The following is a 22133-nucleotide window of genomic DNA, read 5'->3' on the forward strand; positions in this document are numbered from 1 at the left end:
CTCTATGAAGAGCACATCATTGACATAGTGTTAATCCTTGAGGGGATTGATGCAAATGGGAGTTAGTAAGCAGCCGGTCTCTATTTCAAATCTTAGTCAGTCTTTATTTCAAATCTTAGTGATGTTAAATGAAATACTCCCCTTATTCACCCAATATGTAATGTTACATTTTTTTTTATTGCTGTCGATGTAATTGCACAAAAATAGAGAGATTCAAAATCAAACATAATTTCATGTCTGCGGTTCATGGGAAACAAGAAATTCCATTTGGTCTAACTTATTTAGACATTAAACCTGTCTAGTTCATTTCTCATTCAAAATTCCAAATCAGTTTTCTCGTATTAGGAAGCAAACACGAGAAAATGAGTGACAATTTTTAGTTGGTACCCAGCATGTCCAATTACAGGTTTAAAAGAACGAAAGTTTCTAAACATCTAAAGTCTCAGTATTGCATTGTTCGCCGAGAATGACACAGATCTTAGTAAACAGCAACATATGTGATTGAAAATTTTACTAGAATGATCTCTACCATTGAAAGAACCTTTCATACTAAGAACCAAAACTGTCGTTTCTCTAAGATATTCGTAAATTTATCCTCCATTTTGCTCTTTAAAAGCAAACTTGGGGAAAAAAAGGTCTCTTTGCTGGCAGCAAAAACGAAAGGAACAATGGAAACACAATTGGTTTAAAATAATTTAACTTATTTGGAAAATATCATGTTGTTATTGCTCATTTTAGCAGGCTTTCTAAGACGAATTTTTAATTTTTCATTGAACATTTTTTTTACTTCTATATAATTTTGTTTCATGTAATTTCCCTACAATGGAATATATTAATATTACACATTCCAGACAGGGCCATCAAAATGGACGATACAAACAACTGGGAGAAATGCATGCTTAGTCATCGTTATAAGCACCGAAGTAATCGCGTTATTTTCAACATGTTTCAAAATTTTCGGCTGAAAGAGGAGATGCTTACTTTGTATCGGATATTTATCGGTGAAAAAGGCGTTATTTATCATATTTTCTAACAGATCTTTCATGAAATAAATGCATTTTTTTGAAAGACCTAAAAAACCAGAGGAAAAAGCAATTTGATTTTATCACGTTAAATTGGCTGCGTGATGGTTTTCTTTTTCAAGCTATCGTCAGCCCAAAGCGTAGTATTTCAATTTATTACGATAGAACAGTTACCGTTATTTATGTATTTTTAAAACTCTTCGCGGTCAAGTTTTCCAAAAGGCGAGGATATTATGGTCATTGAGGGAAGTATAAAATCGGCCTCCAATTTTTTTCCTCCGATCGCCGAGTCGGTGGTTCGGGAATCCTTCCTACATTTCCTAATTTTTCGATTTCCCGCAATTTCGAGAAAATTTCTTCTCTTCGATTTTCTGCTTCTTCCTCACCTCCTATATCATTTCCTAGTTTCTAATTTTCGACGGATCCGTTTCCTCTCAATTTTTTTCCGGGAACCCTAATGCGCTAGTAGTCTTGGTTTTCCTCTGGTTCGAGCACGTAATTCCAAGATGAATCGAGTTTCTCATTTCTCTTTTTCCATAAAAGTTGATTTAGACGCGACTTTCGGGTTCGTTCGTTGTTTGATCTGAGGAAACTTGGATTTGGCGTCTCCATGGCTCGTCCACCCCAGGCACCCAACATGGACGTGTTCGACGCGTACTTCCGGCGGGCTGATTTGGATCAGGATGGGAGGATTAGCGGCAATGAGGCGGTCGCATTTTTTCAGGGGTCGAATCTTTCAAAGCAGGTTCTTGCACAGGTAGGCTTTTGAGAAGATTGCGGAATTTCCATCTTGTCGCTGAGTTTTCTTGGTTCTCATCTAAGTTCGGGGCCCGGGACTGTTGGTAATTGGAATTCTCGTTTACAGATTTGAATTGTTTGGTTAACATTTACTTGGAGTTTGCTTTCTCTACTGTGGAATAATTTGAAGCTTCTTGTTCTGTTTGCTGGTTGCGTTAGATTTCTGCTTTTTAGTTTCTCTGTCGGACAGCTGGACATCTGATTTGATCGGATATGAATTAGGTCTGTTTGTTGATTTTTCTGTTTCTGCCTGTGGGATGTCTAGTTTTCAAATCATATATGCAAAACCCTGGCAGAGTTAGTGCTCGTTATTGTGTTTAAGTGGCTAAGGTTTCTTTTCTAATAAGATGTGTTGTTTAGCCCACAACATGTCAGTGAAAGATATTGCCAAGTTGAACTCCTGGCGCTGTTAATAGCACCTTATAGGCCACATTCAGATCATTTTAGCTAATTATGTTAGGTAGTTGGAAATTCTGCTGGAGATGAATTACGGAGCTCAATCATTTGCCAACTGAATTATTGTGTGATACCTAGGAGTATAACATAAACTGAGCCAAGCCTGATCGAGTATGAAAAAGCGCAGGATTAAGCTTAACTTGGATAAGCTTGAGCAGTGAAATGACATTTGACACAGTATGCTTATGGGGGTGTTCAAGACTATAGTCACATATATCGTTTTTGGGTTTTAAACGGTGAGGTTTTTCTCGGGTATAATACGGTGAGTTGTTTTTCTTGCAAAAGAAAGCAAAAAAGGGTAAATTTTAAAAAATTAATAAATAACCCTGAAAGAGTAAATTAGTTTTTTTTTATCATTAGTCCCCTGGTAGTTACATAAGTATAATGTGAGGCACTTCTGTGGTAGCTTAAAGCCTTAAATTACCTGTTACTGCGAGGCTGAGACTAGCTCCTCTCTATTCTTTGCAGAAGCAACGTCCTTCCTGTTCACCCAATACAAGTATGTCGGTGTTTTCATGGTTGCTTTTGTCAAAGTAACATATATTTACTTTACCATTTGATTAATTATACTAATTACAAAGTACAAACAAATGAAGAACAATAAGCACAGACTAGATAAACTTACCTTCTTAGATGCAGCAGAAATCAAGGTCGACCCACGCAGTTCCCAAATTCTCTCCATCGCAGGCTGAAGGCAGTCCAAGGCCCCAAGCCTCAATGGTTTTCCCTCAAATCGATTATGAAACCTAGCTTCGCCTCTTCCCCTCCCAAAAACTCATGGCCTCTTAAACTCTCTGATATAACTGTCTCTAAAATAATGAGGGTTTCCTTCTTTCTGTTTTAACATTAAAACATTTGAATTTTACTGTCATGCCACCGTTACAAAATTTCAAATGAAGTATAAATAAGATGCGTAATGAACATGATTTTATCACGTTTTTTCGCGTCTTCTTTAATGTGCCAATTTTTAAAAAAATACGCAATATTTAGCAGTTTTTTTTTTGTTAAATATGTATTTCACATTTTTATCGTGTTTTTTCCAAAAAGACACGATATATGTGTCTATGGTTCAAATCCAAAGAATAAAGCCTGAGGGAAAACCTCGTAACAGCAACAAAGTTGTGATGAGAGCTATGCATGATTAACATGTACTTAATAATAAACCTATTTGAGCTTGACGAGTGTTAGGGGAGCTATTTGCTTGATCTTGACTTGTCTTTATGCTAGTAAACCCTGAGTGGACTGAAAGTTCGTTGACCTTTTGTTTAAAAAATACTGAAATAGTACCCATCATAGTGGTTAGATGAAACCTACTTCACAGGGATGCAGCAGTGGAGCTGAGGATTCATGAACTTTTATATAATTACATGACGCACATGCAACGTTAGTGAGCTAGGATGGATAATCAAGGTATCATAAGAGATCAAACCTTGTACTGTCTTCTGTCCAGGCTCTTTGAATGTCAGAAATTAAGAGCAGTAAGCCACAACTCATATGCCAAATGCAGCATCATTTTGGTGAAATCCCATCAGCATACTCATGTATTTCCTTTTGTTGTTTCCTTTGTAGCTTTGGAAGATTCTTCTAGGAAGCTATCCTGTCTAGCATCGTTGTCTTGGTTGTCCAAGAAAACATGTACCTCTGTATTCTAGAGTGGTCCCACGTGGCCAAATCGGTCAATGCTGAAGTGCACTAAAGGAATGATTGTGAGACTTCATAGCTTCTGCTAGTTCCTTGACATCCTTTGTAATATAAACTGACAGCCTCCATGCGATCACCCCTTCATTTCTTCTGCCAGTTCCTTGATATTCTTTTAGGAAGTAACTCACAGCTTCCATGAGGTCACCCTCTTCAACCAATCTGCCATCATGGCTTCAACATGCAAAAGTGGAACATGCTTGTTTGGAGGCCGTTTGATGTCAAATCCCATAGCATCCTCCTTTTCAGACTACCGTGAACCTTAGGAAACAGTTTTAGTTCAATATAAGGTAAGCAAACAAATTTTACATGCAGGCTCTTTAGTCATTAAGTGTCTTCTGTGCACCACTTGGGCACCTTTATACTCGCTATAATTTCTATGTTTCCAGTTTGTAAACAAAATAAAGAGAACTTCGCTTTATGTTATTTTCCAAATCTACAATATAGTTAGTCTGTATAAAAGCACATTCAATAATTTTGCTCCACTTGATGTGAATCAGTTTAATTTTATCAGGTTTCTGCCAGTATTCATGGATTATGCACTCAAAAAGTAATATTTAGATTATGCTTTTGTATGAAATAGATAAGTCCTGTCATACTCACTGTTTTGTGGTAGGCATCTGCTTGCTTGTGGGCAGGCTGCCTTTTTTTATCCTTGTTTCAGATGCAATGTTCATGTCATGTAACTGTACTATAATATCTTGCTAACCACCTTGCTAATGTACTTTCTGCTTCTCTGCAGATATGGATGCATGCTGATCAGAACCGGACTGGTTTTCTTGGTCGTGCAGAGTTCTATAATGCTTTGAGACTTGTGACAGTAGCACAAAGTGGGCGAGAATTGACCCCAGATATAGTTAAAGCAGCATTATTTGGCCCAGCTGCAGCGAAAATTCCTGCACCTCAGATAAGTCCTGCACCAGCAGTAACTCCTCAGATGGGTGCTGTTGCATCACCTGTCATGAATTCCATTGCACCAACTGCACTTCAGATGAATGCTGTTACACAGCCTGTGCCTTACCTAAATTCTGGGTTACAAGTTATGCCTCAAAATCCTGGATTTCGTGGTCCACAACAACAAAATATTCTTATGAACCAACAGTTTCCGCAAACCCTTGACAAACAATTTACAAAGCCTCCATCTGCACAAATTCCTCCATCTCCGACACAAGGAATCAATCAAGGAGGCCTTCCAGGTGCTGTAACAGGGCCACGTCCTCCAATCTCAAATGCATCAGCTGTTTGGCTTGGTGCTAAGATGGGCAGCACATCCATGGGTGCAGGCACGCAGGTTTTTAATAGAGGAATTGTAGCATCCAGTGCATCTCTGGATTTAGTTGGGCAAGGGTCATCTGTAGCAGCATCCTCAATATCTTCAAAACCATCTATAGATACAACATTGTCTACATTACAACCATTAACTAAGGATCCTAAAGTCCATGTTTCTGGAAATGGGCTCTCTATGGACTCCATGTTTGGTGGGGATGCATTTTCTGCTACTCCATCTCAACCCAGGCAAGAGATTGTTCCATCAACTACCTTTGCTGTGACTAATATTTCAAGCTCATCTGCCATTGTCCCAGTTACTTCTTCTGGGGCTCAATCATCATTAAAGCAGGGTCCTGACACAACCCAGGGTTTTTTGGGAAAGGCAACTGCTGGTGAACATCTCCAGCGAACTTCATCGTTGGTTAAGCCGAACCAGTTTGGTGCACCACAGGCTGCTCCAGCAGTAACTGGATCTGGAGTTCCTGTCGGCTTTGCTGGTCCTGCTACCAGTCAGGTGCAACATCCCTGGCCAAGCATGACCCAGTCTGACATTCAAAGGTACAATGCAATCTTCATTGAGGTGGACACTGACCGTGATGGAAAGATTACAGGTGAACAAGCAAGGAATCTGTTCCTCAGTTGGAGGCTGCCGAGAGGTAAGTACTATTTTTGTGAATGTTATCTCCTACTTGGTCCCCATTTGAAAGCCTGTGAAGCCTTCTTGTGAAGAGCCAGTCTTGGCTTCCATTTCTTCGAAGACAATGGCATCCACATTGTTGCAGGACAAGTGCTTCTATGTCCTTCTCAAGACGGACATTTCTGTTTCATTTTTTGGGTTTTTTTTTTTTCCTGTGTGCATGTGTGTGTGAAGTAATGCCCTTTGCTGGACGCATGCATATCCTAGGTTTATGGCTGCCTCCTCTAGGTTTGCTTTAGTAAATCTCATTTAGAAAAGTGAATCAGTACAGTTCCACTGTAAGATCGTAAATAAAATTTTCTATCTTACTTAAGGTGAGGTGCCTGTGGTTGGGTGCTCATGAATTTGAACATTCTGCCAACGTGGCATTTCCGTATATGGAATTTGAAAATTTTTTGTACATTGTATTTGATTTTAGTGAGGTGGTGCTCTTACTGTAGCTTACCTCTTGCTTGGACCATTTTGTAATTAATATATCCACACTTCTTCCAGGCAACAATCAGGTTGAAGCCTGGATATATTATGGTCTTCTTTCATCACTCCTATACTTATCCCCATCTCATGTTTTCTCCAGAGGTGCTGAAGCAGGTCTGGGACTTATCGGATCAGGATAATGACAGCATGCTATCGCTGAAAGAATTCTGTGTGGCATTATATTTGATGGAACGTTACAGAGAAGGTCGCCCCCTTCCATCCGTACTCCCGAGCAGCTTAAAGTTTGATGAAGCATTGTTGCCTCCTGTCAGTCAACAAGCCAGCATGTTTGGTGGCACATCTTGGCGCCCTCAGCATGGTATATTTTGGTTGATGTTTCATTGAGAATGCTTTCTTCAGTTTTTGTGTTTTTGCATCTGTTGTAGTTGTTTCTTTTCTTTCCTCCTGTTTATCTGTCATTGTCTATGTCAAGTACAGTGGTAGCTGAATTTGGAAATGAATTGTTTTCCCGTAGGTTTCCATCAGCAAATGCCTTCAGGTACTCATTCACCTGGTTTGCAAGCTGGAATAAAGTCAGTACAAGATCGTCAAATGCCTTTAGGTGATGTTGCTCGCGTGGGACAGCCTTTACCACAAAAGTCTAGGGGCCTGGTGTCAGAGAAACACCTTGTCAACCAGCTGAATCTGGAGGAACAACACTTAAATTCAAAATTGCAGGAGGCAACAAATTCTGAGAAGAAGGTCTTTTGTTTAGTTATGTTGATGATTTGGATTCTTTCCACAGTTCTGCTACACAATGTTGTTTTGTTATGATCCTTTGTTCTGTACTCATGCTTGGTGCGACTTGGCTTTTACAAGTTTACCTTTAGTAGATTTGTCCAAACATACGGCTGTCGAGCTTCAAGGGTGTTAAAATAGGGATCTTATATTGGAAGGAGTGGTGCAGAAGACAAGTTTAGCTAGGAGGTGGCTCAACAGTCACCAGTGATGTCTTTCACTTCCCCTTATGCATTTATGATAATTTGTGGGGTGGGGTGGAGGTGGGAGAGAAAGGAAGATGTTAGGGACAACTATGAGAAAATAGTTTCTATAGACAATAATTAACTTTTAGCAATCATTAATGAATGACAGTAGCTCAAGTACTGCAATAAATTAATGGCATTTTTAGCATTTCACAACTACAAATTTACAGAGTAATTCTCGAATGACAAGCAGATAATCAAGATTGATTATACTACTGAAATGTTTCATAAGGTTATTGTCATAAGCTACCCATTAATAATAAATTTCTTACTTTTTTTTACTATGAAATTAGACTCGGTTAAATTTGAGAATGTTAAGTTCTGGATGAAATAAACATGGGTGCTGTTTTGACTGTTGTTGGTCTCTTTTTCTTGACCATATTGCAGTGGCTTCTGAAGCCATGCCTAATCTCAGTAGTGTCAGCATGGATGTGGCCTTCATATTTAAGTTTCTGAGTGCTCAGATGCTCCCAAACAAGTTCTGAACTCTGAATACAGGACCAGTTTTCATTACCTGGAATTGGATTATGCTTCTCTAGCTGTTAGTCTTTGCTTCTGTGGTTGGTTAGTAATTATCATTTTATTTGTGTGTTATTTGTGTGTCGTTATTAAAGAAGCTTCTTTAGTTTTCAGAAAATTTGTTGCCTAATCAGTAAGCAGATGTCTTGTCTGTGGGGGTAATCTTTGAGTGGTTAAACCTTATCCTCTTGAGATAACAGATTATGTTGCTTTGAAATTGACTGTAGTCTGTGTGCATGTGTATGTGTGTCGGGTAATATTTCTACTTGTACACCATTTGCATGTACTCAGTTTCTCTGAACTAGATCTTTGAACTGTTAGGTTGAGGGGTTGGAGAAGGAGATACTTGATTCTAAAGAGAAGATAGAGTATTACCGGACCAAAATGCAAGAGCTGGTTAGTTGTTTCTCCTGTTGGTGCTTTGTTATTTCATATATTAACAATTTTTTCACATTGGACATGATTTCATGCTTCCTTTTCTTCATCTTTTGTTGTATTTCATGTTTGTGTTATGTCAATGCATACATGGTTATCTTTTATTTGGCTTGCTATGTCCTTCATCATAGACTATCAATGTCTCCATGCATGTACCTCTTGCTGGGTTACTGTGTATCTTTTCTGGTTCTTTCCACACGGCCTTCACGTTTCCTGTTTGTGAGGAAGTGTGGTGGGGGATGTTCAACAGTATCTCCTTCGTTATCTGAATGTAATATTCAATGCAGTCATATGCTATTATACCATCATGTGCAATAAAAAAATTCTCTTGTATATATTTTGAAACAGGTCTTATACAAAAGCAGATGTGATAATCGGTTGAATGAGATCACGGAAAGGGCATCTGCTGACAGAAATGAGGTATTCTGCTGTAATTGTCTTCCTTTTGTGTATTAGGAAGACCAAATTGATTTGAGAAAACAACAGTAGCATGCTTGCTCTTCCCTTTGTCGTTTGTTATGGTACACTGCATGGTTGGTGTTGTAAAAGTGCAGTTTAAGTGAATCAGTTTGTTCGGATGGATCAGTTTTCATTTTATCATTTTGAATTCTGTAGTGAGGCATGTTTGGAATTGTAAAATGAGCTTTGTTTGTGCACACAAACAAAAAGTTAGTCCTGAATTTTCTGTTGTGGTTAGTTTGGTGGGATATTCTGACTTTTTCCTTCATCCTAGATGGTCGTGCAGTTGAAGCATAATGGTGCTGTACTATTGGATAAGTTAAAAGATAGTACGTGATGTCGTTAACTTCTCCTACCTGATATTGCCTTCAGAATCTGAGAGTGCATTGTAGCTTTTGTAAGCATGGTTACTGGCCAACGCATAGGCGACTTAGTATTTCAGTCACCAATACATCATTTGTCTAGTACTATGTATCTGTGATTTTATTGGTATTGAATCAAGGTGCAAATAATATACCTTTGTGTTTTCATATCGAAATAATCAATATACATAGGGAAAAGCTGTTTGTGGTTTATCCATGTTATGGGAGGGCTGTGACCCTGAATTTAGACTGGCTTTTGTAGGACCTCCTCATTTGCTTTTGGAAATGTTTCCTCTCTCTCTTTTTGCCTTTGCATTTTAATGCTGAGGGCATGCCCCTACTTATATCCTTTTTATGGTTTTAAAATAATCTGTTCTCCTGTTCTCTATTACATGTCAACACCACCTTAGCAGAATCCTCTGCCTATCTTGAGCTCATGTCCTCTTTGGAAGTGAGAATAAGCATTTCAAGGATGTTTGCTTAGTGATTCTGCTCCCCATTTTGGCAATGTTGGTCAAGTGTTTCTACATGGATGCATAATTGCTTTGATTACCAGGCATTCACTAGCTGAATAAGAAACTATGATACCACCCAGGAACCACATATGAAGAAGATAACAGTTCATGCATGCTTGTCCATGGGCATACATGTTTGTGTGAACTTGCACTTTAAGTTCTTCATTTTCTAACTTTTTGAATGAGTTTTTCTTGGAGCAGGAATGAATAACATTATACACATTTTGAGTAGAATATGTCCCTTTGTCTTGGATGCTACAAACCCAGTCCATAAATTGCGTGCTGCCAAAGTATATGTCCAATGTCACTAACATTTTTCGAAATTGCTTGTTTTGGATGGTGGTTGGGGCGGAGTAGAGTTAGTAATGCTTGGGATAACACTTTTCTGGATGATAAAATTTGCTACTAACTGCTTTAAATTGTCAGTTTGTATAAAGATTAGTTTTTTGTTCATGCTAAATATCATTAATCATTGCTGGTGTATTTTTTTCATTTTCTTTTATAACTAAGTTGTGCTTTTGACAAACAAAATTTTCAGGTTGAATCATTAGCCAAGAAATATGAAGAGAAGTATAAGCAAGTTGGTGAAATTGCCTCTAAGTTAGCTGTGGAAGATGCTACATTCCGTGACATTCAAGTGAGTTGTGTTATGATCTACTGGTTATTTATGGCTCCTGAGAATGTCTGTTTTTTCACATATCCCTTAGAGTTATGGCTACTGAAAATGCCTTTTATTTCATGCGTTCCCACACTTCCATGCCTCTTATTGCATCCAACACTTGAATTTTCATGTAGGAGAGAAAATTGGAATTGTTCAATGCAATTGTAAAAATGGAACAAGGTGGAAGTGCTGATGGCTTGCTTCAGGTAGACCTTTTTTTTTGTTCAGACCGCAAATCCTTGAAGATTGTTCTGGTGATGTGATAATGTTCAAATGGTGGTGTCTTCAGGTACGCGTAGATAGGATACAGTCAGATCTTGAGGGGTTAGTTAAAGCTTTGAATGACCGATGCAAGCACCATGGTTTGCAATTGAAAGCTACTGCATTGGTAGAGCTTCCATATGGTAAACTGATGAGACCATTGTTATTCCATTTTTTTTGTTCTTGACTTGTATGAAACTTTTTGGGCATCTATTATAGCATATAGAATACTGGTTACTCTGGTGAGGAACATAATCCATCAGTTAATTTACTTGACATTGTGACGCAAATATGTCCTTATTTGTTGCAGAACAAAAAAAAGTGGTCTCTGTGAGATTTCTTTTGTAAGCATAGTCGTGCTGAATGAGCATGAAACAGGATTACATTTAAAACTTTTTTTGCTGTTCTAGGGGTTTGAGATCATATTAGAAAGCATCATTCACTAGATGAAACCAGAAGGGAACTTTTGTGAGCTTCTCAAAAACAAGTGAAGAAGCATGTTTAGAAGCTTTTCTAATTTTAATATATGATGCTACGTAGAAATGTTATTGAGTTGATTTATTAAGAACATGATAAATTCTGAAGGTGTGAAAATGTTACTCCTTTCAGGCATAGGTACGCAGATACTTTTATAAATATTCTTTGCCCATTAAGTGATTAAACTGCTTTAAAATGCTTCTGTTGACTTTTTGCCTTTCACGTCCTGTGTAGATGTGTCAAAAAGTCAAGTTATATTTAGTAGTTCCAAATAGTTGGTGTCTTGGTGAACTTCAGGAGAACCTCTTTACATGATTGGAAAGAGCAAGTGTTCATCGACTGCAGTCAAACTTGAGTATCTGATGCTGGGAGTTTTGCCTTTTCAGTCATCTGGACTTGTTGTGCAGTGATGGCTGACGAGCACTTCCTTTTTGTTAATGGAAATTTTCTTTAAGCCTTGAACCGGGAGTTTCAACTTTTCGGTCATGTGGACTTGTGCAATGATGGCTGATGACCATTTCCTTTTTGTTAATGGAAATTTTTCTTTAGGTCTAATGCACATCTGTGTATCTTACCTTCACTTGATATTGAGAACTGTCATTTGCTGCATGTTTTGTTTTTGCTGGATCATGAAAAGCTCTCTCATATGCAATCCTTTTTTCTTTCAAGGCTGGCAACCTGGAATTCAGATTGGGGCTGTTGAATGGGATGATGATTGGGATAAGTTTGAAGATGAAGGTAAACTATCAACTTTTGTCTATTTTTCCAGTTCGTAGTTTTAAACAGAGAATGACAATTCAAATTTCCCAACTGGGAGGTCAAATGCATGCATCAGCACTTCTATGCTAGAAATGTTCTCTCCTGTATGTGCATGACTTTATGCACATGAGCGTTTTGTACACTTGGAGTGTACAGCATAGATTAATGCCCCAAAACAACTGTTCCTGGGTTGAAATACCTATGTGTAGTCAAGCTTATGCATTTTTTAGCTGCCGCTGGGGGAAGCCTTTTTCCTCTCATGCTTCCTTTCTTTTCTTATCACTGCTTCACTACCAGCACAGCATAGCTACTGCTGAAACCAACATCCTAGTAGGCCATTGATTTCATGTAGGCAAAGTTATTTGTACTTCCTAGTGTGCCCTGAACTGGTAAAATTTGTGTCAGATTGAAAGTTTTGCCCAATTTTCCTAAACAAAGGGAAGAAATGCATGTAGGAGTTAGACACAGCAGCCTGAGTCCCTGACAAATCCTCTGAATAACCATTAGCTATCATCTTTGCAGGATTCACAGTTGTGCAAGAACTGACAGTTGAAGCGGAGAAAGTGCCTAGTGCAAAGCCCAAACCTCCTAGTGTTTGGAATGAGAAAACTGTCAGCCGTGATGCATTCTCTGTTGAATCATCCTCAAACATTGACAATTCAGTGGACAAGCCCTCTATTACTGGTGAACATGTAGCTGAAGGTGGATCTCCTCATGCTCAAAATGAATACGAATTTACAAATGGTGGACCTGTAAGTCCTGCAAAAAGTGGACGTGGCAGTCCACCTCGAGAGCTTCCTCCTGCACAGTTTGACAAGGGCATCAGTTTGGATTCCTTTGCCAGTTTCAAGGAAAGCCAGAGGTATGTTTCATGTCAGTCTAATAGTGCACGTAATGTGTTCATCTGTTCAGATTTGACCACCGTTTTGAAACTTGAAGTTCACATTCAAACATCACAGTTCGTCTTTCTTCAAGGCTGACGTGCAGTTATGATCTTCTCTTAAATGATATTTGTCCATGTCATTTTGTTCAATTTTTATTAGTTACCAGATTCAGTATACAATCCAGAAAAAATTATGATGTGCAATCTTGCTTAAAGTTGTTTCAGTATGAGGCAGTGCCGAGCATGTGTTTTCTAGTTTTGAAGCCTTTAATCTGTTTGGGTTTTGGCTTCTGTTCTGGAATCCAAACTCTGATGTGGAATAAGGACCATGTTGTGGAGCCTTGAGTGTGAAATGAAGTTATGGTATATTCCGGATGGTAATTTGTGGATTTGCTTCACATGTTGTAGTGAGCATGCTGTCAGTGAGCCTAGCCATTCTGACCAGAAGTTTGATGAACCTTCCTGGGGTGCAACCTTCAGTGATACAAATGATGATGTTGACTCTGTCTGGGGCTTTAATGCTGTCAGCTCTAAGGTGAGCTCTTTCTAAGATAATTATAAGGGTTCATATTTTATTGTGTGCTTAATGCTTGCTTTGCACCAGCTTCTGATGAATCTGGTACTTGGTCAGAGGTTCTTCTTCTAGTTCTGTGATCTGGGTGTCTTATATAAAAAAAACATGAATATAAAGGAAAATGTTGTTTTAGAGGGAAAATTTGACTTAGCCATGAATCCTGAACCCATTGGTAGTGATTATCCTTTTTGTGGCTGTTGGTCACAATCATGATTAATAGTGACAAGTTTACAGGTCCTTAGCATTCATAGGAGGCATTGAAGACTCTAGATTACGAATGTTTTCTGTGTTACATGTGTTTTTCTTTGATTAATATGAGAAATGACAAAATTTGTTAAAGGCAAAGTGTGTTGTGCCAAACCGCCATGACATATTCAGCATAACAACAAAGTTATAGCTATTTAGTATCTTGTCTAAAATTGCACTGTTTCAACGTGATGTGTCTATGGTTCACAACAACCTCAGTCGAAAGTGCTACCCAGCAGGATCCTCCTACAAAACTTAGTGAGGGCCTGATAAGGGCTCAAAAGAAATTTTAGAAACTTCTAGAAAAGTTTAAAATTTTGATATATAAAATTCAAAAAGGCTTTCATAATTAAGCAGGTTTAGAAGCCAATTAATAATAAATTTTAATATGAAAATTAAGATAAGCTACTAGAACCACCTATGTGCTAGACTCGCTCCTAGTAGTGTATGCAACTTTTGACACACAAGGTGCATCAGAAACTTCAAGATGGAAGAGGCTGGACGCTTGATATTCCTGTAGGTGTATCCTTTGCCACAAAGCCAGAGCAATGCGGAAACTTTCTTATTTTGCATGGAAGGTGTATCCAGGGGCTTTAAAGTTTAAACTAATTAGGAAATGCGTACTGAGCCTAGGACGGCAGATTCTGTTCCATGTTCCAAGAACTCATTAATTTCTTTTGCCGATAAGTGTGAAAAAGTGTGGCCTTTTATATCATACAGCTTCTAATCATCCTAAGAAGGCAAGATCGATGTGGCTAATTGGATCCTATTTTGGACAAAATTTGTCTCGTAACATCCAAGATAAAACTCTCTCTGCCCCTTTCTCATGTTTGCATTCATGTTGCGACAGGATTCCGGGCTTGAGAAACACATTGACCCTTTCTTTGGAGCCGATGATATGGGTTTGAACCCCATCAGAACAGGTTCTCCAAGTGCAAACAGCTTATTTTGGAACAAAGATAAGAGCCCGTTCTTCTTTGGCGATTCTGTACCTGCTTCACCGATGTTTAACTCAAATTCACCCAACTTCAGCACAGGCTCAGATGACCACCAGTTTGGCAGCACTTTCCTAAAATTTGATGCTTTTAGCATTCATGACAATGCTTCCCCTAGACATGATGCCACTCTGACTCGGTTCGACTCTATACGGAGCAGTAGAGATTTTGACCACGCCCGTGGTTTCTCTTTTGACGATACAGATCCTTTTGGTTCAACTGGGCCATTTAAATCAGATAATAGTGTGCCACAACGGACTTCTGATAGTTGGAGGGCATTCTAAAAGTGTTCATTCCATCAGTTATTCTCCTGCGTGTTCACCTATTCCCATTTTTCTCGTCTTGGGACTGGCTTTGCTGTGTGATGTAATCTATATGAAATGATTGGTCGGTTTTGTATGCTTTATTCTTGCCTTCTAATTTTTTCTGTTTGTGAAAATCTCTTCTTTTTGTAGTTCAACGTCGTGAATGTTAGTTTGTATTTTTTCCTGCTTTTGAAGTTGGCTGTGAACATAAAAATTTTCATGGCTCATTGTATTATTGATGGACGGATGTCATTGGTATTCACAGCAAGAGATGATCGCTCAAAAAATTTTCTGAGTATATTTAATGGCCTCATCTTTTGCTTATGTGCATCTTATTCTGGTTATGACTGTTAAGCCAAGTTACTGTAGAGGCTTCTGTTGGAGTGAAACGTAAGTTATTCCATATTCTTCAGTATTACATCCGGCTTAACCTTGAAACAAAGTTGCATATTTTTTCCAAGTTTGGTTGTATAAGAACCTCCATTATTTGGACATCTTTTTTGACATTTGTATCTAATGCAAAAGATTAAGTGCATCCAACTTCGTCATATTACCGTTTTTCTGTTCCGAACTTTTTTGTGGCAGTGGATGCTGTCTCAATTAATGTTATTGTTTTTGGTTTTCATCTTTCTCTTCTATGGGCATCTTCCTTTTCTGTTCCCGGTTTCGTGAGAAAACCTGCCAACCACCATATGTATATGACAGGCTTTCGGTTTGTTGTGTCAAGGGAAACATTCGCTGCGTATGACTTGAACTCATTGTTTCTTTCCTATTTTCTTAGTGGTTGCAAATTTCTTCTATTATGATGAACCCTGTAAAGCTGTATGCATCTGTTGCATGTTCATACCTCTTTATGTTTGCTGTCTGTACCATGCAAGTTGATGGTACATATGGATGTCTCTGCGTGCGTGTGAGGTGGTGCGTGCATACATGAACGTCTGAAAGTGGGATATTTTTCATTAGAAAAGGAAAGTAGACCATGGTGTCTTGTTTTGTTTCTTTTTGACAGTTGGAGGTGGAAAACCAATATCGAACCCTCATGGGAGCAGCATTGAAACCCTAGTGGTCTTTCCTAACGTACTCGATGTTTGGCATGTGGAAGGAGAGGACTAATGAGGGATGTCTATGAGAAATAAACAATGACTGTTCATCTGAGATTCAGAAACTGCCTCATCATGAGAACCATTTTGTTCTCCCCCAATGAGCATTCCATCCTAAATATAAGAATCTGACAAACTGCAAAAACTGTAGGATTCAAACTGGTGATTGTTGTCACAGGCATAGGCCGAGGGATCACAGCGGTTGTTCTTCTGGTTGTGACTGCGTCAACCCATTTTTCTTCCAAAGATGTGCTGCCAATCGTTGTTTGAAGGAGGATTTGAAAAGTGTAAGTTTCTGCTTTATATCTTTTGGCTGCCTCAAGCAAACTTTTTATTGGAAAAAAGAGAAGCTCTGAATCTGATGCCTATGCAACTTCTCCATTTACAACCTGCAATTTGATTCAGGATATAGTGCTGTCTTTTCCTGAATTTGAACCGACTAAATCCAGTTACATATAAATGCTAAATTCAGTTTTAGCTTATCTCTGAATTGCTCGATTGGCTAGGCAGGTGTGAGGTTCTCTTGGAGAGGTCGAGCGTTTTAGCCGGTTGCATGGCCGCCGGTTTCCCAACGGTCGAGAAGGGGGATGAAGGAGCCGGAGAGGCAAGAGAGGCGGAGGCAGGCCCCTAGGGGGAGTTTCGTCTAGGGCTACCAAGTTTTGGGCCGATCCAACACTTCCAAAGGACGGGAAAAGAGTCAGAAGACAGGCCCATCTTTGATGGAGGTAGAAGGTTTAAGGATCAAGTCGTGCGTCAATGTGGTTGAGGAACTGAACAAGCCACTGCTCTCGGGGGTGAAGAAGGCAATAGTGGTTTTTGGGGACACTGTTTCGTCGGTATAGCTCCACCCGGATGTGCTGAAGGAACTGGAGGAACCATTCAAGTTTTCTGTCATCGTTGGTTTATTGGGAGGAAGCAACCGCCTAAGTACGGACTATACCTTTGTTTTGGCCTCTCTGCATAAACAATGGGTGATTGTCAGAATCCAAAGTTTTCATGCGTCAGAAACAGCTGCTTTCTAGTCAAAGTAGACTCTGAGAGTGAAACTGAAGAAGTGCTGAAATGCCGAGCATGAGAGTTGGGGGTCTGCTGCTCATAGCTAGTCGCTGGAAACCTGGTCAGGAGTTGAAAATTGCAGAAGTGGAGACGGTGCTTGTCTGGGTTCAGCTTTCGCTCCTCTCGGTTCATATATGGAATGAACACTGTTACAAGGGCATAGCCAGAGCCCGGAGGGGGAGGAAGTCTGCTCGGAACGACGGGAGAAGACAGGGAATGCTAGGATCAAGCTGGAAGTCCCATTTAATTTCACGCTTGTGCCTATGGTAGACCTGGACCTTGGGCAGGACAGAATTGCACTGACAAGAGATTCAGTATGAATCAAAAATCAATTTCTGTGATTTATGTGGAGCGCTAACGCATAATCGTGCTACGTGCAAGGGCCCTAGCAAGCATGGATGGAGTTATTTATGAAGCAGATGAGATGATTATGGAGGCCGCTAAGTGGATATTTTGAGCACTTCATGAGAGATGACAAGGCAAACTGAGAGACCTTGGACTATGTGGATGACAAGGCAAACTAAAAGACCTTGGACTATGTGACAGATGGTGAATCAGTTTCAGCCCGGGACAATGACCTGCTTCTTCCTCCTATTTCCGTCGAGGAGGTAAAGAAGGCGGTTTTCAACTTGGACAGCGACAGTGCACCAGACATTGATAGCTTTCTGAATTACTGCTACCAGATTGTGTGGGGAGAGATTAAGAGAGAAGTGTAGGAAGTAGTGGATATCTTCTTTAGGAACGGGAGACTCGTCAAGAGCGTATACAAAACTGCCCTCATGCTTATTCCTAAGAAGAATGGAGCCACCAAAATAGAGGATTTCCGAAAAGCGATCCTTTGTCGCTTAGTGGGATCTAACCAAGGGCCTTTTATTAATTCGCAAGTGATCCAAGATAATATTGCTCTCTCATGACATTATCCATCTTCTAAGTAAGAGGAAGGAAGAAGTGGCATGTTTGAAACTGGACTTTTTCAAAGCGTATGACAGAGTCTCATGGGTTTTCCTCAAAAACAGTTTGCATCTATTGGGCTTACACCCTTTGTGAATTGAGAGAGTGATACAATGCGTATCTAATGTCAGTTTCTCGGTTATGATCAATGGAAAGTGTGGTAGGGCTTTCCCGGCCGACAGAAGGCTGCGTCAGGCTGACCCGTTGTCGCCATATCCCTTCATTTTGATCATGGAGGTCGTTTCTAAGGGACTGAGAGGAAGAGTTCAAAGTGGCTGTATCAGACGTCCAACGAGCTTGCAAAGAGGCCCAAATTTTCATAGTTTGATGTATGTGGATGATATTTTACTGTTCTCAAAAGCTTCTATGAAATCCCTTGAAGGCATCAAGCAGTTTTTTCAGCATGTGAAGAAGAATGCTGGTCTTGTCATTAATAACTCCAAGACCTCCTTATTCACGTTCAATGTGGATTGTGGGAGAGAAGCTAGACTTGCTCAGGTGTGGGGGGTTGGCAAGTGGTGACCTTGCCCATAGAGTACCTCGGGGTCCCTCTCTTTGTTGGGAACCTCATAGAGGAGCTTTGCATTGGGCTGGCATCTAAAATAGAGAGTAAGTTGATTACCTAGAAAGCCAAGCTACATCACATGCTGGCCGAGCATGCGTCATTAACGCTAACCTTCTCTCCATAGCTGTTTTTTGGATGCAGGTCTTTCGACTCCTCAAGGGGATTCTCAAGAAAATAGAGAGAAGCCTGGCTGACTTCCTCTGGATGGACGAAACTAGAAGCTGAAAGGTCCACCAAGTTGCCTAGAAAACGCTTTGTCAGGCAAAGATCGAAGGTGGTATTGGCTTCCGGCCTCTAGAGGAGGTTAATGTTGCGTTGCTGGCTAGCAGGTTTTGCTCCGCAGTCAATAGAGATCCTCTGCTGCTGCAGTGGGTAGCTATGCACGGTACCTGACAAATGAGAAGAACTTTTGGACCTTGAAGAGGTATACAGAAACATGGTACCCAGTTGGCAAATGTGTGCTCCCTTTGCCACCGAGCGGCGGAAGATAACCACCATGTGCTCAATTGCTCATTGGTTGTGAGTTCTCCAAGGAAGTTTGGAGAATGGTGGCTAGACGCTTCTGTAGATCTAGAGTTCCTTCGCAGAGCATTAGCGAAGAGATCCAAATCTGGTATAAAACAATTTTTAAGCTCAAGTGGCTCAAGAAATGCTGGAATTTGGTCCTCCTGATTATTTTTTGGAAATTATGGTGGAGTAGGAACAAGCCAACAACTTTTGGTGTCCCTCATGAGTTCTGAGGATGAGAGAACTCAATATAAGAGCTCTGGTCTTGCCTAAGCCTCTTATGCTATAAGGTTCTCTAATCAATGTGGACAGCTTCAAGAATACCATACAAATAGTTGTTTGCAAGGGAAGGCACCAAGGTAAAGTCTGTGCAATGTGGTGGAGTGAGGAAGAAGGGCTCCCGAAATAACTGAAGTTAGGGCAGCAGGGGAGGGTAAGATATTATGCAGAGATGTCCTTCTTTGATCAGTGGCTTCAAGCCCAGCCAAATGAAAGTAGTCCCTATCGTGTTATCACTAATAGCATGGCCTGGAAACGCCGACTTAAAGCAGGAGGAGCTAAGGGGCGCCTGGCAAACCCTGATTGGTGGACTGGTGTAAAGGGAAATAGCCACCTCCTAGTTCTTCACCAGCAGCTTTTCGAGTAAGGGTGAACACTAGTTGAGTCGAGCCCGAGTTCAATCAGTTTAAGCTCGACTCAACCAATAACCCCAAGCTCGACTCCGCTTGACTTCGATAATAGCTTGACGAAAGCAACTCGAGCTTGACTCGGCAGTTATGTATTGAGCTCGAGCTCGATTCGATTAAGACTTGACATACCCGTTTGAATATAATTGATACTCATCGTTACGTGTTGAGCTTGAACTCGACTCGACAAACTCGTTTGAATAGACTTGATATTCATCCTTACGTGTTGAGCTCGAGCTCGACTCGATTAAAGCTCGACAAACTCGTTTGAATAGAATTGATACTCATCCTTGTGTGTTGAACTCGAGATGACTCGATTAAGGCTCGACAAACTCGTAAACTTGTTTGAATATATAGACTTGATTAAAGCTCGACAAATTCAAGGCTCGAACTAAGTGTTGAGCTTGAACTCAACTTGATTATTTGAACGAGTTGACTCATGAACTCAAGCTCAACTTTTGAACTATCCAACTTCAAGAAGACTTTGTTTTATCAAATTTTGAAGAAACAATTTTCTCTTTGCTATCATTTATTTTTTTTAATTGTTCATTTATCTCACAGTTATAACTAAATACATTTGATCAAATAAATATAAAAAAACTATAATGTGTTTAACAATTCAACAATCTTAACCATTCTCAAATAACCTTTAATGTGGGTTGGGTTCAATCACCGGTGATTTGACTTGATCTGACCTATTATTAGGTACATGGTGGTTCATTAGTCTTAATCGAAAGACGATGAACTAAATAAAGGGAATGTCAAATTTGTTGAAAAAAATGAAGATGTAATTACATGGCATATTACATTTTCAAAAGCCAACCAACGTCTAACCATTATCGAATCAAGTTCCAATCCATTAGTTGACAAGGATCTAAAATCTCCCTCGTGATGTGACACAGGGCATTTGACGGTCTTGTTTTTTCTTTTAAAATTTAAGTTTTAAAAACAAATCAAATTAAAATAAAAATAAAAATTTGAAAATTTTAATTTTAAAATAAAACGATGTGTTTGATAAAATATAAATTAAAAATTAAAAATATATAATTGATGAATTAAAAACATATACATGTGTTCCAAATAAAGATCAAATTTTTTTTAAAACTTTAGAATCATAATTCCACTTAATCATAATTATGAAATTTTGATTTAAAAATAAGTCTATAATTTCAAAATGAAAATTAGTTGTCTGATAATCCAATTCTCATTTCATTATAAAAAATAAAAACTTTTTCAAATGCCCTCCAAAAACAAAAAATTGGGCAAAAGAGAAGTTACTCATAAAACTCATCCTATCATTTTTGGGAAACGGAAAAATACCGAAGTGGGTATGTGGGAAATATGTGAAGTACAAGGGTTTTACTACAAACTTTCTTCCGCCCATGTCCACGTCATCGATCCGGGGATTTTAGTCAGAGAGCAAGTGACAGCCGTTTGATTTTCGAATCTAACGGTCTAAAGTCATTGTCGTTCAGATCGCCAGCGTTGCAGGCCTCCACCTGGTCGCTATTTAGACTTCGTCTCCCGCGCTCCCTCCATCGACGGAAGGAGAGAGAGGGAGAGAAGCGGAGCTTTCGGGAGATTTTCTGGTAGGGTTGTGGTCGGAAAAGATGTCAGGGAGGGGAAAGGGAGGAAAAGGCCTTGGCAAGGGCGGGGCAAAGCGCCACCGTAAGGTTCTCCGGGATAACATCCAGGGTATCACCAAGCCGGCGATTCGCCGCCTGGCTCGTCGTGGCGGCGTGAAGCGTATCAGTGGGCTCATCTACGAGGAGACTAGGGGCGTCCTCAAGATCTTCCTCGAGAACGTCATCCGTGACGCAGTTACCTACACGGAGCACGCTCGCCGGAAGACTGTCACCGCCATGGACGTCGTCTACGCACTCAAGCGCCAGGGCCGCACCCTCTATGGTTTTGGCGGTTGATCTCGATTGGCTTGTGATCTGTTTGCGAGCCCGTCCGATTCGCGTGAGGAATGGTTGCTGGATGCGTGTTTCCTTCCCTTTTCTTTGTTTTACTTTTAGGCTTCCTTTTCCCTTTCTGAAGTTGTAGGATTTCAACCTGTAAATTTTCCTTCCCTGAATGGCTTCTCTTAAAATGACTCTCTCTCTCTCTCTCTGTGTGTGTGTGTGTGTGTGCGTGCGCGCGCGCTAGCTATTCTCACGGTTTCTTTACACGCAAAAGGCGTAGGGGTTTGGAGCCAATATTTTCTTGCGCTTCCACAAAAGGGAAAAGTTTATATACCGAGTGATTTGGGTGATACCGAGGAGCATCAGCCGATGATATAGTCTAATTTGTTGGCTGTGTAGCTATCATCGATAACCATTCTTAATTTGCTAGTTTCAATCGTTTTATGTGAATGGTTCTCATATAGTTCAGCCAATTTTTCCAAGGATAATTTGGGTGTCGATCTGAGTTCAAAT

General features: G+C 39.9%; 2 protein-coding genes across 3 annotated transcripts; both read left to right on the forward strand.

Annotated features, from left to right (window-relative positions):
• Positions 1 to 1308: 1308 nt before the first annotated feature.
• LOC116247775 (uncharacterized) lies at positions 1309 to 15148 on the forward strand. 2 transcript variants are annotated; one of them, XM_031620086.2, is made up of 13 exons: positions 1309 to 1779; positions 4717 to 5899; positions 6515 to 6733; positions 6890 to 7116; positions 8238 to 8312; positions 8700 to 8771; positions 10226 to 10324; positions 10483 to 10554; positions 10638 to 10752; positions 11756 to 11824; positions 12368 to 12707; positions 13137 to 13263; positions 14399 to 15148. In XM_031620086.2, exons 1-13 carry the CDS (start codon positions 1633 to 1635, stop codon positions 14825 to 14827), a joined length of 3174 nt encoding a protein of 1057 aa, XP_031475946.1. In that variant the 5' UTR covers positions 1309 to 1632; the 3' UTR covers positions 14828 to 15148. The 2 variants fall into 2 exon arrangements, with proteins under 2 accessions (XP_031475946.1, XP_031475947.1); XM_031620087.2 differs by having other exon boundaries at positions 6914 to 7116.
• A 6106-nt stretch (positions 15149 to 21254) lies between these two features.
• LOC116248230 (histone H4) lies at positions 21255 to 21811 on the forward strand. The gene has a single exon (XM_031620891.2). It carries the CDS (start codon positions 21324 to 21326, stop codon positions 21633 to 21635), a length of 312 nt encoding a protein of 103 aa, XP_031476751.1. The 5' UTR covers positions 21255 to 21323; the 3' UTR covers positions 21636 to 21811.
• The last annotated feature ends 322 nt before the right edge of the window (positions 21812 to 22133 follow it).

Source organism: Nymphaea colorata, chromosome 2, assembly GCF_008831285.2.
Source record: "Nymphaea colorata isolate Beijing-Zhang1983 chromosome 2, ASM883128v2, whole genome shotgun sequence".
NCBI lineage: Eukaryota > Viridiplantae > Streptophyta > Magnoliopsida > Nymphaeales > Nymphaeaceae > Nymphaea > Nymphaea colorata.